Source organism: Phascolarctos cinereus, unplaced genomic scaffold (assembly GCF_003287225.1).
Source record: "Phascolarctos cinereus isolate Bilbo 61053 unplaced genomic scaffold, phaCin_HiC Scaffold_5;HRSCAF=322, whole genome shotgun sequence".
NCBI classification, from domain to species: Eukaryota; Metazoa; Chordata; class Mammalia; order Diprotodontia; family Phascolarctidae; genus Phascolarctos; species Phascolarctos cinereus.
In genome coordinates this window covers 436,994,676-437,009,208 of record NW_027555958.1, presented here as the reverse complement: position 1 = coordinate 437,009,208, position 14,533 = coordinate 436,994,676, and the positions used below count along the sequence as shown (strand labels likewise).

General features: G+C 36.5%; 1 protein-coding gene across 1 annotated transcript in view; it reads left to right on the top strand.

Annotated features, from left to right (window-relative positions):
* Positions 1-14,533, top strand: part of COL24A1 (collagen type XXIV alpha 1 chain) — a 353,333-nt gene that overhangs the window by 204,719 nt on the left and 134,081 nt on the right. The window contains 1 exon segment of the mRNA XM_078155798.1: positions 8,975-9,028. Coding sequence (XP_078011924.1) covers positions 8,975-9,028 — 54 coding nt within the window.

Sequence of the window (14,533 nt, the reverse complement as noted above, 5' to 3'; positions counted from 1 at the left end):
TAGCACTTTGTTGGTACCTGTTACGAGAGGGAAAAGCAGAGGATGATAGGGCCACATATACTTATGTTTGGATTTATAAGGCATTTAACAAAATCTCTCCTGATATCCTCATTAACAAGATATAGAGGTATAACAATAACACATTTATATATAACTTTAAGATATACGAAGAACTTTGCACTTAGGAATTCTCCAGGGTAAGTGGTATAAATATCTTCTTTTGACAAATGAGAAACTGAGGCTAAGATAAGTTTACCAGTTTATCTATTGTGACCAAGGAAATAAGTCTGATAAAGTCTCTCCTATTATCCTTCAGGAAAGATCAACATTTGTGTACTAGATGATAACACAGGTGAATTTGGAGTTAGCTCAATGGCGATCTCCAAAGAGTCATCATCAATGGTTCAATGTGAACTTGGAAGGATGTCTTTATTGGACCACAAGGATCTGTATTTAACATTTTTATCAATGACTTGAATGAAGACATCATATATTTATCAAATTTCCACATGATTTGAGCCTGGGAAGTAAAGATAACACATAGGATAATAGAATCAACATCCAAAAAGATCTCAAAGGTTGAGCTGAATCCAAGAAAATGAAATTAATAGGGACAAATTTCAAGTCTTATATTGGGGTTCAAAAAATCATTACATGTACAGAATGGGAAGGGTTATCTAGATAGCAGTTCATCTCAGAAAGATGTGAGAGTTTTAAGGAGTCTCCAACTCAGTATGTATTATAATATTTTAAAAAGGCTAATGGTATTTTAGGCTGTATTTCAAGAGCATTAAGATCCAGAATATGTCACGTGATAGTACCACTGTCTACACTATCCCAGTCAAATTGTATCTGGAGTATTGTGTTCAGTTCTAAGTACCTGTTAGATTTTAAGAGGAGATTGATAGGATGGAAGGCCTCTAGGAGGGTAGCCGGGATAGCAAAAAGTGTTGAGATCATGCCATGATAGCTTGGATGACTTGAAGAAATTGGGGATATTTAGCCTGAAGAAGAAAAGACTTGGCATTGGAAAGGAGGCAACATAGGGCTATCACTTGGAAGAGGAAATATTCTTGTACTGCCTAGCCCCCGAGCTCAGAACTAGAAACAATGGGTGTAAATTAAAGAGAGGCTCATGAAGAGAAAAAAAAACCTTTTTAACAACTTGAAACCTACCATTCTGATGTAGGCTACTTCAGGAATTAGTGGGCTCTCCTTTGCTGGAGATTTTTCAAGCAAGATTAGATGTGTGCTGCTTGGAGATGTTGTAGGGGAAATCTTCAAGGAAGATAAGTGTTGAACTACATGGATCCTTAAGATGAGAGATCACTGTGGGAAAGTTGAGGGAAAAGGTTGACCTTCTTCTGGGCCTACAAGGACTAAAGTAGGTTTGGAGAAATGAAAAGGAAGGAGATAGACATTCCACTCTTGGAGAAAGCATATCATGGTTTCCTAGGGCAGCTATGTTCTCTCTTTTAGGGAACAAAAAGCACTCAAAAGAAAAACAAATTATCCTAAAATCAAAACACAATGGCAGAAATCCTTGCTACATAATTTTTAAATTATTTCACTGTTTAAATTTCACAGGAGCAGAATGCCACAGCAGCATACTACCTGCCAAACTTTCCAAAACTGTTCCTCCCCCCCTCCATAGACTACTGCTAGAAATAAATTGTTTTTTAAAATAACTTTTTTCAAAGAGTGTGACACAAGGTACTGCCATTGTTAGCTTAGAATAGACCATTTTTATTTTAGGATGCGACACAGACTTAGTACCTTCTTCAGAAGCTTTCTACCTGGCATGTTGAATTGAAGAAGTTCAGACAGTTGTATTGAAAAAAGAAATCTTAGCTTTCTTAAGGGTATTTGGCTATTCTTCAGTGGAAATACCCGCATTTCTTTTATGTCAAAGTGTCAGCAAGTTTTTCATTAACAACAATGGAAGGATTGCTAGGAAATACCCAGCACGGAAGCCAGACTCACTTTCCTTTATTCTTGATGTTTCTGGTTGCTGTGATTTGAGAAAATGCGGTGGTTGTGTTTAATAGGATTTTGTGACATCTCAACCTTGTTGAAAATTCCACATTTAATTTAGTTCTTCACGTATCTATTATATGCCTAGTACATGCCTAGCTTGTCCAGTTGAAGAGGGCTAGACTGAGGCAGGTCCTTCTAAGTGACTTGATGTTGGAAGCTCCGGAGGGACCTGTTAAGAGAGAAGACAGAGGGAAAATAAATGCATGTAGACATAAAGTGGTTGGGATTCTAGGAGCATTTAGAAAAATATTGCTTGAAGTATGCACAATGTACAATGTATGTGCTGAAGCATGTACGATGAGGGCAAGTCAATTCAATTCAACAGTCATTAAATTCTTACTTTGTGGCAAGTACCATGGGGATACAAAAGCAAAAGAGTCCCCGCCCTCAATGAACTTACAGTCTACTTATCAATGTGACATGTCCACAAATAAGTAAATATAGTATGATAGCTAGGGGGATCATAGAAGAGGTGGCATCTAAGCCAATTCATAAAGGAAGACAACAATTCTAAGAGGCAGAGATGAAGAGAGAGAACATTGTAGGAATGAGTGAAGGAATGGCAAATGCAGATAGAATATTAACTTTAGGGAGCAGCTGGGAGTTGTATTTGATAAATTCAGCTTTAAGGTAAAGGGCATAGAAACCTGAAATGACGCTGGAAAATATTGAAGCTAGGTTGTGGATAGACTTAAATTCCAGACTGAGGAGTTTGTGTTTTATCATCAAGATGATGACTTATCCAAAGATTTGAGAGCCAGATGAAGCCCATTATTTATATCATGAAGTTAACATTCTCTAGCCTCCCTTCTGCTCTGCCATGAGTAATTTGGTACATGCGGTGGAAAGCCATTCAGCCTTGACCAAGTCATCCAACTTCTCTAGGCCTTGACTTTCTTATCTGTAAAATGAGGTTGGACTAACTAATCCCCAAAGTCCTTTCTGGTTCTTCTTTATGTGTCCAGCAGCATTTTCACAGCAGCTTACAGCTGAAAATAGTTGTACCTTACTTTTATCAGTGAAAAGGAAAGGGGAAGGCTTATACAGTTCTTTTCCTATAAAAAGTTCCAAGAACTTCTATAATATCAACTCGCTGGCATTGACAGCACCTCTATAATTTCAAAGGTGGGGAGCAACAAGAAGAAATAAACAGAGATTCTCCATGTTGGGGTGACAGCCAGTTCTCGTTAAATCACAGGCCAAAATCCAAAACATACCTGAAGAGAGAACCACAAATAAGGAATTTACATTCTTTGCCAAGAAAATGACAAAAGACATAAAGAATATAAATATTTTCCTGAAGATTGAGAAACACAAACAGAAATATTCCACTGAGAAGAGAAGAAATTTGTATCTTAAGATAGTGTATTAGAATAAGAAGTTATTCATTATTTTTATATAACCCTTTAAGATTTGCAAAGTGTTCTCCTCATAACAACCTCATGAAGCAAGTATTGCGAGTATTTTACAATTAGAGAAACTAAGACTGTGATAGGCTAAATGCACTGGCCACCTGATGATAATAGCCCATGATCAGAGAGATAATGAATATTTAAAGCAGGATTGAAACCCAGGGCTCCTGATTCCAAGTCCAATGCCATTTCTACTATGCCATGTTGCCCCTTCTGATAATCAGACCAATAGAAGTCTGCCATCTGAGCAGCCTTTTATGAATTTAAAGTAATTTATTCATGTCGCTCCTATAATGTAGTACCCAAAATTGAGCACATTGTTCCATAGAAACTCTGACCATGGTGGAATGCAGAAAGACTCTCAATGCAGCTTAAAACAATACTTTGTGTTTTACTTATAATAAGCTTATACTAAATAAAAATCCATATATTTTCCTAATAAACTAATATCTAACCATACCTCCCTAATCTTATATCTGTAGAATTTCTTTTTAAAATCAAGTGTAAGATTTTACATTTATCACCATTAAACTTCCTCTTGGGGCAGCTAAATTGCACAATGGATAGAGCACTGACCCTGGAGTCAGGAGGACCTGAGTTCAAATCCAACCTCAGAAACTTATGTGAACCTGGGCAAATCACTTAATCCTGCTTGCCTTCCCAAAAAATCATCTTATTTGACTCAGTCCACTCTTCTAGCTTTTCAAGATTCTTTTGGATTCTGAATCAAGTGTACTTGCTGTTCTCCCCCACCCCATCTTTATATCCCCTTCAAATATGATGAACTTGTCCTTTCTGCCTTTATTCAAGACACTGAAAAAAGAAGTGTTAAATCACACAGAGTGGAGTGCAGATCCCTAGGTAGTTCCACTAGATATCTCCTTCCAAAGTGATATTGAATTATGAATGACTACTCTTTGAGTCCAGTCAATCAAATGTTCCAAATCTATCTAATTGTATTAATGTACAGCCAAATCTCTTCTTTCCTGCATGAAGAGTGAAGTTATCAAATGCTTTGCTAAAACATAAGTAAACTCTATCCAAAAACTGACCATGTCACCCCCAACTCTGTCCAAAGCATTCCCTTGATCCATCAGTCTGTTCTAATCTTCATCCTTCTTGATCTCTCTGAAGCCTATCAAAGGCTATGAGTCACTCTCTTCTACTGGATTCTCTGTCTTCTATAAAGTTTTTATGACACTACTCTCTCCTATTTCTCCTCCATTCTGCCTTCTCGGTTTCCTTTGCTAGTTTTTTAAATTTATTTTTCAAATGAAAATTTGTCTTACCTCCTTCCCTACCCTAAAATAAAATAAAACCTTTGTTACAAGCATGTAGAGTCAAATAAAACAAATTCATACATTGACAAGATAAAAAAGTCTCAATCTATGTTCTGAGTCCATCACTTATCAGTTGGTAAGTAGCATGTTTCATCACGAGACCTCTGGAATCGTAGTTGGTCATTGCAGTGATCAATGTGTTCTTACTGTATACATTGTCCTCCTGATTTGACTCTGTATCAGTTCCTTTGGATCTCATCTAGATCATGCTTCCTAACTATAGGTGTCCCCCAAAGTTCTGTCCCTGGCCATCTTCTCTTCTCCGTCTGTACAGTCTCTCTTGGTGATATCAACTTCTATAGATTCAATTATCATCTCTCCACAGATGATTCTCAGATCTATTCAACTGGCCCTAACATCTCTCTTGACATTTGTTTTCAAATCTCCAACTGCCTACTGGACATCTCAAACTGGATATCTAACAAATATCTTAAACTATGTACGTCCCAAACAGAACTCATTATCTTTCCTCTCAAACTCTTACATTTCAGAACTTTCCTATTACTGTTGAGGGCACTATTCTCTCTTTCCAGTCACTCAGGGTCACAGCCAAGGTGTCACCTTCTACTCTTTACTCGATTCATACCATGTATCCCATCCTTCTCTCATCTGAAACCACTGCTACTCTGGTGCAAGCCCTCACAACTTCATGCCTGGACTTTATGGTTGGTGTCCTCAAGTTTCTCCCTTCTCCAGTCCATCCTCAACTCAGCTGTCAAATTGATCTTCCTGAATAACAGATCTAACCCTGTCACTCCTCTAGTCAATAAACTTCAGTGGCTCCCAAGCTTCCAAGATCAAAAATAAAATCCTGTTTGACTTTTAAAATCCTTCACAACCCATTCCCTTTCTACCTTTGCAATTTTTTTTTTACATTTTGACTTTATCTATGTTTTCTGAGACAATGGTCTTCCTTCTGTTTCTCACATCATTCCATCTCCTTGCTCCATACCTTTTCACTGGCTGCCCCCCCCATGTCTGGAATGCTCTCTCTCCTGTGACTAGTTAGATGCTAAGGTCTTTTTAGCCTTAAAATTCAATTATTCTGTTCCACTGGGATAAGAAACTTATTCTGAGGTTGGATACCTGAGATTACTTGACTTGAACTTCAGACTTGAAAGTTGAAACATCTCCACAAAGTAAGTACATCAAATACCCAGGATATATGCTACTTGTCAGAGTCTCTAGAAGATGCAAGCTGCTGATATTTCTCCAAACTGTAACTTGAAGATATATGCTATTTCTCCAACCCTCGACTTGAAAATATCTGAGAAGTCCAACCCATAACACAAGTGCCAGCCTTGCATAGTATTACAGAAATCGATTAGTCTTCTACACAGGCAAAAGTGACATTGCTGACCCTGTTGTGATTCAATTTACATAAGCATATGGGTAAAGGCTGAATTGCAATTCCTACTTTGTCACAGACACAAAATATTCAGTTGGAAAACCGAGGAGGGAGTCACTTAAAATATTCTGGGAATTTTAATTGTGTGAAACTAAGAAAAACAGTGTGAAATTCATCTCTAACAGTTTCTTCCAAGTTTATTTTAATGGAAGCATATTGTCCTGAGAAGCAGTCATCTGATACAGTAATGGGACAGCTCAAATTACACTGTCATTGACAGAAACTCACTATCAAGACCAAAATAGGCCTAGGACACCATGAAAAGAGAATATCGTTACTATGAAAATTGTTCCCAAATTAAAACATTTCTGTTTTTAGTCTTTTTTTAAGTCTAATTCAGCCTCATAGAGAAAAACAAAAACAAACTTGGAATAGCATCAAGATTATTTTGTGCTTTCATATGTTTTATTTTATGTGCCTGACATAGCAGGGTTACAAATATATACCTATTAATATTTGCCTTCTTACTTGACAGTATTAGCACTGTTTTCCATAGGTGAAAATTTCAAAATAGAATGGATTCATATAAGATGTTTGTGGCTCCTTATAGATACTGTGTATATACAATTTTTTACCTACTCATGAGAAATTTTGTCAGGAATGGGATTTCTTATTTCTCAAACTCTTATCTCTGATTCAGTTAGGCTACTCATATTCTGTGAAATTGTCAGTCATATACAAGGTAATAGTAATTTGTTCCTAATGATATTTGTGTATCTCAAACCTTTATAGTAGTTTTTACAATTTTCAGTAGTTTGGGACTATTATTATCTGAAATTTACAGAGAAACTGTCTGTTTTAATACTGTTCCTTCAAGGCATAATAAAGTCAAAGGCAGTTCCTATCACTCTTTATTATGATTCCATTTGTACAAGCTCTTTTGAGAGATTATAAAAATGACTTAAGAGTCTGTGCAATGTTTCTGATACAAGACCCATTTACTAACAGAGAGTCAAAGAGTATGAGCAAATAGTTTTCCAAAGGAAAAAGTCAAACTATCAGTAACTGCATTAAAAAAAGAAATCTGCCTTTGCACTGGGGATTCTAAGTGTCAAAATGTTTATTGAATACAATGAAGGCTTTTACCAAGTTCTTCATGGAATTTCACTACCTGAAAAAAAAATTTTGTTACTCAAAAATGGGTAACAGGTTTATAAGACTACTTGTTAAAATAGGCCATCTGCTATAACAGATTCAAAAGCATTGTGTGACTATTTTCATGGTGATTTCTTTTTTTACAAATGTTAATGATGAGCACTGTAGTATGAGATAACCATGTCCCTTGAAATGCTATTTCATTTGCCTTTGGATATGTAAGATAAACTATACCAAGTCTTTTATTTGCTTTTCCAGGGAGAACTTATTAGACATCCTTCAAAATGACTGTACTTTTCTTTGGCTTTCTGGCCTTACAATGAAATTTTAAAGAATGATATAAATCAGTTCCTCTAGGACTACATTCCCTTGTTGCTCATTTTCTCAGGATCTCACATTCAAAGGACTATTAATTTAATGTTTATCGGTGGTCTAAAAGCCTTAATACTTTCTTTCCACCTTTATAATTGTAGAAGTTAAAGGAGGTTACATTGCACTTAGGGCCATTCTTAATTTTTAAGAGTTAATCACCTGGCATCCATCTTCTTCGAAACCTATATCTTACAGTCAAAGTCAAGATTTGGTTATGACAGATAGATAGATAGATAGATAGATAGATAGATAGATAGATAGATAGATAGATAGATAGATAGGTAGATAGATAGATAGATAGATAGATAGATAGATAGATAGATAGATAGATAGATAGATAGATAGTTTGCATCTATCTATATAGATAGAGATATTTAACTTAATAATTGAGAGAAAACACTACCATTTATAAAAACTAACTCAGAAGGAACAATTACCCCATCTTTTTTATGGGCAATATAGTACTACTTCTCAAATTTCATCATGATTATTTCCATGAGAGTCCCTGGATTTTTAACGAGCATTCAATTAGAGTACTCATTATATTTCACCTTGTATGTTGAGTGAAACTAATATAAATTTAAATTTCTTCAGTTTAGGCTTTTCTTGGTGTTGTTTTTGCATAGGAACACACTTCACATTCACATTTAAGCAATTTCCACCTGTAACTATTAAAACTTCATTTTGTAAACAGGGCTCTGTTGACGTTAGTCACATTCACCTTTTCTAATCATCGATTCAAGTCAGCCAGGTGGTACAGTGGATAGAGTGTGGGACGTGGAGTAGGAAAGACCTGAGTAAAAACCTCAGACGCAGACTGGTTTTTGTGACCCTGGCAAGTCACTTGACCTCTCTGTGCCTCTGTTTCCTCACCTGCAAAATGGGGATAATAATAGCCTTTATCTCTTGGAGTTCCTGTGAGGACAAAATGAATTAAAATATGCAAAGCATTTTGCAAACCTCAAAGCACTAAAGAAGTGCTACCTACATAGCTTTCACTAACATGAAGGAAGATAACTCAACCTTGAAGTTCAAGACAAGAGAAAGCCAAAGAATATGTTTAATATCATTTTGGTTTTCTTTTCCAAAAGAGGCCATGGCACCCATAACAACATGGATGATGGGACGCCTTTAAAATAGTACTGTCAGTTTGTTCCTAATTGATAGAATAGAGAGAAGCCTGCACATCCCTGGAACTCACTGATCGTTGGTTCAGTCAGACAGTAATTCATGATGGAATGCTTTCTTGGACATCTCAGTCTATTGTACTATAACACATGAATCTGGATTCCATTTTATTTCTCCCAAAGGGACCTATTGGTTTACCAGGAGAAGTTGGTATAACTGGAAGCTCTGGTGAAAAGGTAAGCTTTTTATTTACTTTTGTTTATAACTAGGGATCTTAGGCTAAATTTAAAGACGATTTCATTTCCTTTAGTAAAAGGCATATTGGGTCCCATATAAAATCTATTTTACCCATATACTCAAAGAGCTTAAACTTTAATGAAACAAAGTTGTTTGTATTTCGATTTCCCTAAAGACAAGATGCATTTTTCTTCATGAAGAAACAGTCTGAAAAGAAAATATGAGATTGCTAGTCAAGCACTGTGTCTGTAAATTATCTTTGAATCCTTTTTCATAAGGAAAACCAGCTAAAGGAGAATATAAGCTCCTTAAGGGTAGGCATCATCTTTCCTTTTCCTTATATTTGTATTCCCTGTCATATATTAAGTGCTTAATAAATACTTGTTGACTTTGAATAAAATAAGGAAGCAAAAAAATCCCTCATCTTAGCTGAGCCAGTCTCCATTCCAACCTCCTTGCTCACAATAGAAGAACCAGGTAGTTTCTTCTGAGTAAACCTGGCTATAGCAGTGGAAATTTTAATTTGATTAATGAGGACTATGAGATTATTCCCCCAGAAGTGATTTTCCATGATGAGCTCCCAGACTTAAAAGATAAAATAAAAAACAAGATTGACTCTCCATTTAGAGCTGGCAAAAGCACCATCCTCTATTCCTTCTTTTCCTTTGATCCCAACTTTATAATGGACTCCTATTTAATAACCATGCATAAATTTCTGTCCTTTGGCTAAACTTTGACTTACTCTCCCACAAATTGAAAGGATGGCATTCCCCTCCCTGAAAAAAAAAAAGTCTTACAGCAGTATCCTTTGCACACAGTGAAAGGGTGACACTGAAATGAAATTAATTAGATAATATTACACATTTTCTATTGCCAACAAGCTATCTCCACTTAGACACCCTACTCTCTACTATGAAACCGGTCATGTTAAAAACAGAATTAATCTTCTTTCTCTCCAAAGCTAATGTCTTTCCAAATAACTGCTCTGTTTCTGGGATTCAGTGGTACCATCATTCTTCCAATCTCCCAGAATGGAGATACTGACATCAACTTTGACCCCCTATATCCAGTCTGTCATCAGGTGCTGTCATTCTTTCAAAAACTGCTGAAATTCAACAGTAGTCTTATCCATCATTGTCTCATATATAATAACACCCTATTACCTCACAAAATTACTTTCTTTATATTTTCTATTTGCTCATCAATGTCTATATTTCACTCCATAGAATGTTAGTTCCTTTAGGACAGAAACCAGGGTTTTTTTTAATTCTTTGTATCCCCAGCACAGTACCTGGAACATAGCATGTACTTAATAAATGCAGGTAGAATTCAATTAAGTTAAATTATTTACTCTCCCTACATCTAGAACTCGATAGATTAATCTTTCTAAAACACTGCTTTCATCATGATAAGGACATTTGTACTTCCAATAGGGTTTGGACAAGATGGTATTTAAGGCCCCTTCCAATTAAAAGACTTTTTCATGATATGTCTGTTATTCTGCACTCAAGAATCCAGAGTTGTCCCTTATTGTATGTGTCAGTTCCATATTCATCTACTTGGATTCCAGGGCTCTCCACAGTCCAGTAATAACCTACATATCCAGCATTTTTCCACTAGTGCCCAAAATGCACCCACCCACTCCCCCATACAAATAAACACACATAGAATAACAAAGTTGGAAGGAACCTCACTGATCATCTCATTCAAGTCATAACTGAAAAATTATCAAGATATTTGATAAGTACTCATCTACCCTTTGCTGGAAGACATCTACTGAGGAAGGAGAGCCCTCTTCCACATGAAGCAGCAAATTCCACTGTTTTTCTTGTTGCTCTTCAGTCATTTTCAATCATGTACAATTCTTTGTGACCCAATTTGGGCTTTTCTTGGCAAAGATACTGGAGTGGTTTGCTATTTCCTTCTCCAGATCATTTGACAGATGAAGAAACTGAGTCATACAGGGCTAAATGGCTTGCCCAGGGTCACACAGCCAAATCTAGATTTGCTCTCTGGAAGATGAGTCTTCCTGACTCCAAGCCCAGCATTCTACTGAACCACCAAGCTGCCCAATTCCTCTTTTGGTCAGGCCCCATTGTTTAAGAAGTTTTTCCTTATATCAAGTGTCAATTTACCTTTTTTATTTAAACAAATTCAACCCATTGTTTATAGTCTATCTACTGTGGCCAAAAAAAAAATTAAATCCCACCTTACATGAAATCTCAACCAATATTTTTAAAAAATACTATGTTGTCTCCCCACAAACCCTCTACCATATATATATACATATATATATATGACTCTTCTGTAAGATAAATATCTCCAGTTTCTTCAGCCAGACCTCATATAATAGGATTCAAGAGCCATCATTATCTTGACTCCCCAGTTTATCAATGTGTTTACTAAAATATGATATCCAGGACTAATCATAATATGCTAGGTGATTCCTGACCAAAGCAGAGAGCATAACTATCATAAGCTCAGATATTGAGAGCTGGAAGCAACCTCAAAAGTCACGTAGTCCAACTCATTTAATTTCTGTGAGGAAACTGATGCCCAAAGAGTTTAAGTGACCTTCCAAGATCAAATTGCCCCAAGCACAGTGTTTCAAGTCCAATGCTCTTCCACCACACCATGCTCCTTCATATACTTTTGTACACTCTGCCTTTTGAAACATTGCCTAATATCACATTAGCAAGCCACAATGTCATATGACATTAATGACTCATATTGAGCTTATGGTCTACAAGGACTACCCCCCCCAGATCATATTCACAGAATCTGCTATCTAATCATGTCTTGTATTTGTGAAGATGATTTTTAACTAATGTATAATTTATACTAACATATAAGAGTATTATAGTTCTTATTTGATGCAGTCCACTGTCCAGATCTTTTTTTTTAATATGACTCAGTGTATTAGCTATCCATAGCATGTTAACTATCTCTCTTACCTTTTGATCTTTTGCCAATTTGATAAACAAGCCTATAGCTTTACTGGAGTCATTGATAAAACAATAAGTTGCCCCCAACTAAGCAGAGATGCAGGAGGCCCTCCAACAAATATCTCATTCCAACATGCAATTAATGACTATTCTATGGATCCAGTTGTTCAACTAGTTTTGGATCCATCCCACTTTACCATCATCTACCCAATATCATCATCATCATCATCATCATCATCATCATCATCATCATCATCATCATCCATCTTTTCCAAAAAAAATTGCACAAGAGATTTTATCAAATTTTCTCTAAAATCTCTATTTCACACAGAATGTTCCTATTATTACTAGTTCAATAACCCAAACCCTGTGAAAAATGTGGTCATTGTGGCAAAATGTGTTGTTGATTAAACCATGCAAATTCTTTGTGATGACCATTTCCTTTTATAACTTCTTGCTAAGTGTCTCCTTAATAATTGGCCCTAGAATTTTGTCAGGAATCAAAGTCAGACTCACTGACCTCTGGCCTACAGATTCCATTCTCTTCTCATTTTGGAAAATCAGGACAACATTTGCCTCTCAGAAGTCATGCAATGTCTGGCCCATCTTTCAAAGATTACCGGCATTAATACCCTCTACTCCTTGCAGCTGCCTCCATCTGCTAAACGTATTTTTGCTTTTATGCAGTTGAGCTCAACTGTCCCTCTACTTGGAATGCCTTCTCTTCTTTCTTCTTTCTGTCCAAATCTGCTTCAAGGCCCAGTTTGATTACTGCTAAACTCCACTAAATTTTCACAAAATACTGATTTCTCCTTTTCTAAACTCCTATGGTATTTGTAGTCAGTAACATACAACTTAACCTTATTTCATCAAGTGAAATAAGGTTAGTAAAGCCCATTGTAAGCCATGGAGCAATATATACATTCCAAGTCATTATTTTATTGATCATGATGATGATGATAATTATAGTAATAATAACAAAACTTGTTTCCCAGTATTTCACCTATATAAGTTTATGACCAAGTCATAAGCTTCTTGAGGACAGGATGTCTTCAGGATGTTTTAAGAACAGGAGGATATCTAATACATATTTTTGTTGTCTTCCCTTCCCATTCTCTAATGTCGAAGATAGTATTAATTTTTTCATTAAGTATTTATTAAGCCCACACTATGTGTCAGGCATCAAAGATTTTCAAAAACGTAAAAAAAATAGTTCCTGCCCTCAATGATATTACATTCTATTGAGGAGAAATAGCACTGACATACCTTAAAAATAAATTTGAAATATACAAACAGTAAATACAAAGTAACTTCTAGGAGACACATACCAACAATCAGACGAATCAGGATAGGTTTCTTTGAAGGAGGTAGTACTTAGGTTGGGCTTTGAAGGAAAAGAGGGATTCTATGAGAACAAGATAAGGAAGAAGTGCATTCCAGTCATGAAGACAGCTTGTACAAAGATACAGAATTAAGAGATAAAAAGACATGGACAGCAAATAGCAAACAGGCAGGTTTGGTGGGAATATGGAGTGTGTGAAGGCCAGTTGTATATAATAAGCCTGGAAAGGTAGAGGGAAGCCAGATTGTTAAGGGTTTTAAATCCCAAACACAGTAATTTATAATTGATCCTAGAGCAATAGGAATTCACTGGAGTTTCTTGAGGGGGAGAATTACATAGTAATATCTGTGCTTTGGGATTAGCAGATTGGCAGCTATGTGGGAAATGGACTGGAGAAAGGGAAACTAATGCAGAAATATCTATTAAAAGACTGTCATAATAATCCAGATGAAATGGGGTGAGCGTTAAAATGAACAAGCCTAGTGAGTAGAAAGTATTATGAAGATAGAATTGGCCGTACTAGCAAGCGAATGGATGTGGGGGATGAGGGAGAGGGAGGAGTTGAGGATGTCTCTGAAGGTATGAACCTGGGTGGCTGGAAAGATGGTGGAACCCTTAACAAAAATCAAGAAGTTAAAAAAAGGGATCTGTCTGGAGGCGGGGGTGAGAGGATTATGAGTTCTTGTTCATGTTGAGTTTGAGATGACTGAAGGACATCTGGTTAGAAATGACCAAAAGGTAATTGTTGATGCATGTCTGGCTCTCAGGGCAGAAACCAAGGATGGATACAGAGATTTAGAGTCATCTGCACAGAGATGAACCATGAGAACCATCGTGATCACCATGAGATAAAGTATAAGGAAAGAAAAGAAGGTGGCTTAGCATTGAGTCCTAGGGCATTCCCACTCATTCGGGTTTGGGTGGGGATAATGATCTAGCCAAGAAGATGAAAGAGTGGCCAGAGAGGAATAGGAGGAACAAAAGGAAAAAGGACCCTACCCCTCCCGCTGTGCCCCCACACAATAGTGTATCTAGAAGGTAGTCAATAGTATCAGCTGCTGCAGGCTGATCAAGAAGGACGAAGCCTGAAAAAAGTACACTACATTTGACATTAAGGGTTCATTGGTAAATTTGGAAGTCTCAGTTTTAGTTGAGTATTAAGCATGTCATATTTGGCCAGCAAATACTAGCTGATTATTTTATTTGTTGACAGATAA